General features: G+C 59.7%; 1 protein-coding gene across 1 annotated transcript in view; it reads left to right on the top strand.

The window, feature by feature from the left end:
* Positions 1–452: 452 nt before the first annotated feature.
* Positions 453–3010, top strand: part of ISM2 (isthmin 2) — a gene marked incomplete at its 5' end in the record, with an annotated part of 12735 nt that continues 10177 nt past the window's right edge. Inside the window, 4 exons of the mRNA XM_009582511.1 lie at positions 453–807; positions 1661–1801; positions 2319–2396; positions 2910–3002. Coding sequence (XP_009580806.1) covers positions 453–807; positions 1661–1801; positions 2319–2396; positions 2910–3002 — 667 coding nt within the window. The remainder of the gene's footprint in view (positions 808–1660; positions 1802–2318; positions 2397–2909; positions 3003–3010) is intronic.

Genomic DNA, 3010 nt, shown 5'->3' with positions numbered 1-3010 from the left:
GGAGAGCACTGTATGTGCTCCCCAGCCTCATTTGGTTCCCTAAGAGGAAGGATCTCATGAGCAGGGTCCATGTGGCCGCTGCCATCTGTCTTCTTGGTAACTACCAGATGCAAATAGCTGGCACAGACAAGCTCCTTGCCAGAGAAATTTGCTCATGGCCTTTTCCCTGTCCCCCCACAGCCCCTCTCTGTAGAGCAGGAGCAAATGCTCCCATGGGGGTGACCTCTCAATTTCTGAGGGTTGTGTTGGTTCCTGTGGGTGACCACCAGCCCCCCTGCGCCTCCCGCTCTGCCCCTGCTCAGTCTCTCCAGACGAGGCGAGACCTCTTGCACTCATCACGTGGTCCTGTAGCCCAAAGCGTCTGTGGCCTCTTGGGCTGGGAATAAGTGCATGGTAGCTCTGTCCCAGGGCTGTGCCCCGGCTCACTGCCCTACCTCATATCTGGCCTCCAGGTGACCATCGAAGTGGTGGATGATCCTCAGGCTGAGATGGAGATGGACTTGTTGAAGGAGACAAGCAATGACTGGTCCCTGACATCCTCTGAGTGGTTGTCCCACAAGGACCTCTTCTGGCCCCTCTTCTGGGAATACACCGATCCTGCTGAGGAGGAGGAGGAGGAGGAGGAAGAGGAGGAAGAAGATGACAACCTGGATGTAGGGGACAGGGAGGAGGAAGAGGATGAGGAGGAGGAAGATTACACAGCAGAGTATGAGGAGGAGGAGTCCATACTCAGTGGAGTGGGAGGTGACTGGGACCAGCGGTGGCCTGGGCAGAAGAACTGGATCTTTAAGGAAAAATATAATTACGGTGAGTCCTCTTGGGTGTGCGCAGCTGCCCTGAAGAGTGGCACTGCCCTCCCCTGCCCTGCCTGACCCGCACCCCTGGCTCGCTGCAGGGGGAGTAGCCCTGCACCGGGGATCACAGCACGCTGGTGCTCAGCTCCTACTTAAAAAATAAGCAAGCACGCTGAGGAGCAAGGCCAGCACCCAGCTGGGGCTGCCAGCGGTCAGACACGCCAGCATCCCAGCGGGAATTGCCCTTGCATGTAATCAGTCTGGAGCGTGGACTCTAGCAAAGGCATACTCAGATGCGGAATACAGTGTAAATGTTTAATGGCAAGTGCTGCTGCCATTGACTCAGGTCCCTGCGGTGACACCAGTGCCAGAAGCCTTTGCCACAGACCTGGGCACGCCCCAGGAGAGGAGCTGCAGAGGGCTAGAGGGCAGGTGCCGGTGGGCAGACAGGCCAGGGCAGCACAGCAGCTCCCTCCTGCAGCTTCCTGGCCACAAGCCCAAAACCAGTCAACCTTTGCTAACAGCTTTTGCTTCAGCATCATGGCCAGTGCATCGGGCAGTTTCGGTGAGGATGGGGATGGGCAGCAATGCCTGTCGGGTTAGTACAACCATGAGCAAAACTGTGAGAACGAGAGCCTTTGCTCAGGGACTGCTTCCCTGGGGTTGCCAGCGAGGACAGGGTTGGCCCTTGGCATCACGTGGCCGGGCACCTCCACGTACCCCAGGCAGCGCTGGCCCTGCGTCCCTGTAAAGGACATGCCAGGGACAGGGCAGAGCTGAGGGAGGTCCCGGGTAGCTGCTAGCTCCCCTCCTGCTGAGGCTTTGCTGAGGTCCACCACTCTCTGCCTTTCCCCTGCCGTGCACAGACTATGAAGATGAGGAGGAGTGGAGCCCGTGGTCGCCTTGCAGCACCACTTGTGGCAGTGGCAACCAGAAGAGGACCCGGTCCTGTGGCTATGCCTGCACAGCGACAGAGTCAAGGACCTGCGACCTGCCGCGCTGCCCTGGTGAGCTCTCGGCCATGCCAGTGCTTGGGCACTGTCCGACCCCAATGTGGGCTGGTCCCCCACCGCTGCGGGCTGGGCATTGCTCATGCTTCAAGAACTAGTTATGTTTAATGTGATCCGGGCTAATGACCACGGGGGTTTGTTTCCACGAAAAAGCTCTGATGGGGCTTCATGGCTCCCCAGGCAGTTACGTGGTGCCCAAGGGTGGTAGAGCTGGCGTCCAGCTTGGTGTGCAAGTCCTTGAACCTCTCTCACACTGGGAGCTTGAAATCCTCTCCTGAGGCATTTTGAGAGCTGGCTCCATGCACTGGGATTTGCATAACCCAGAGCCTTGGGCGGGTCTGTCCTGCGTGTCTTGCTGCTGGCCCTTTCTTCCAAGCACAGGGCCGTGTCGCCAAAGCAGTGGCAGGAGACGGTGTGGAAAATGGATGGTGTCTGGTGCCCTTACGGAGGAAAAAAACCCACCTCTCCTCCTGGTGTTCAACCTGGCTCTTTGGGGTTTTTTTTCCCTCTCAAGGAGCAGAGGGGGAAATGGTCTTCCCCACAGAGGAGACGCCTTTCAAAAGCGACAACACCACAGAGCTGTTCAACTCAGGTCAGCCTCTGCTCTGCCTTGTCTTGCGCTGGGGGCTTCGGTGCCAGGCCCCACAGGGGGTGTAGCTGGCTGGTGGGGAGGGCTCTGCCAAGGGCTCCCGCATCTGGTGTCCAGACCTAAGTCACCCAAACCACTGCCACGTGCAGGCTTTGGCAGTCATGCTGGGAAACCCAGTTCCTCTCACAGCCCTGGTACAACACGGTCCTGCTTTACGGTGCAGTGGCTGAGGCCAGCCTGCCGCGTGCCCTCTCCCATGGGGGGATGCTGCCAGCCTGGCCCCTGTAGCGATGGGTGCCCGGGGCAGAGCCCCTGCAAGGGGCAGCTCTGCCCCAGCACGAAACCCTTTCCCTCTGTCACTGCCTTGGGCATGGAGCCTGGCTCCAGCTCGTCCCAGGAGCCTGGCTGCTCCTGCCTGGTGGTTGTGGTGCTGGCGAGGCCACGGGCAAGTGGCAGCTGGGTAAAGCGGGGTGCGGGCTGCGCGTGCCCTCACCCTTTCGGTGCCCTCCCCCCCAGAGGTGGACAGCTGTGAGAAGTGGCTGAACTGCAAGAGCGACTTCCTCACCAAGTACCTGAGCAAGGTGCTGACGGACCTGCCCAGCTGCCCCTGCTCCTAC

The sequence above is a fragment of the Fulmarus glacialis genome, unplaced genomic scaffold (genome assembly GCF_000690835.1).
Source record: "Fulmarus glacialis isolate BGI_N327 unplaced genomic scaffold, ASM69083v1 scaffold27067, whole genome shotgun sequence".
In the NCBI taxonomy this organism is placed as follows: Eukaryota; Metazoa; Chordata; class Aves; order Procellariiformes; family Procellariidae; genus Fulmarus; species Fulmarus glacialis.
The sequence above is the reverse complement of the archived record's forward strand: the minus strand, read 5'-3'. Positions and strand labels throughout refer to the sequence as shown.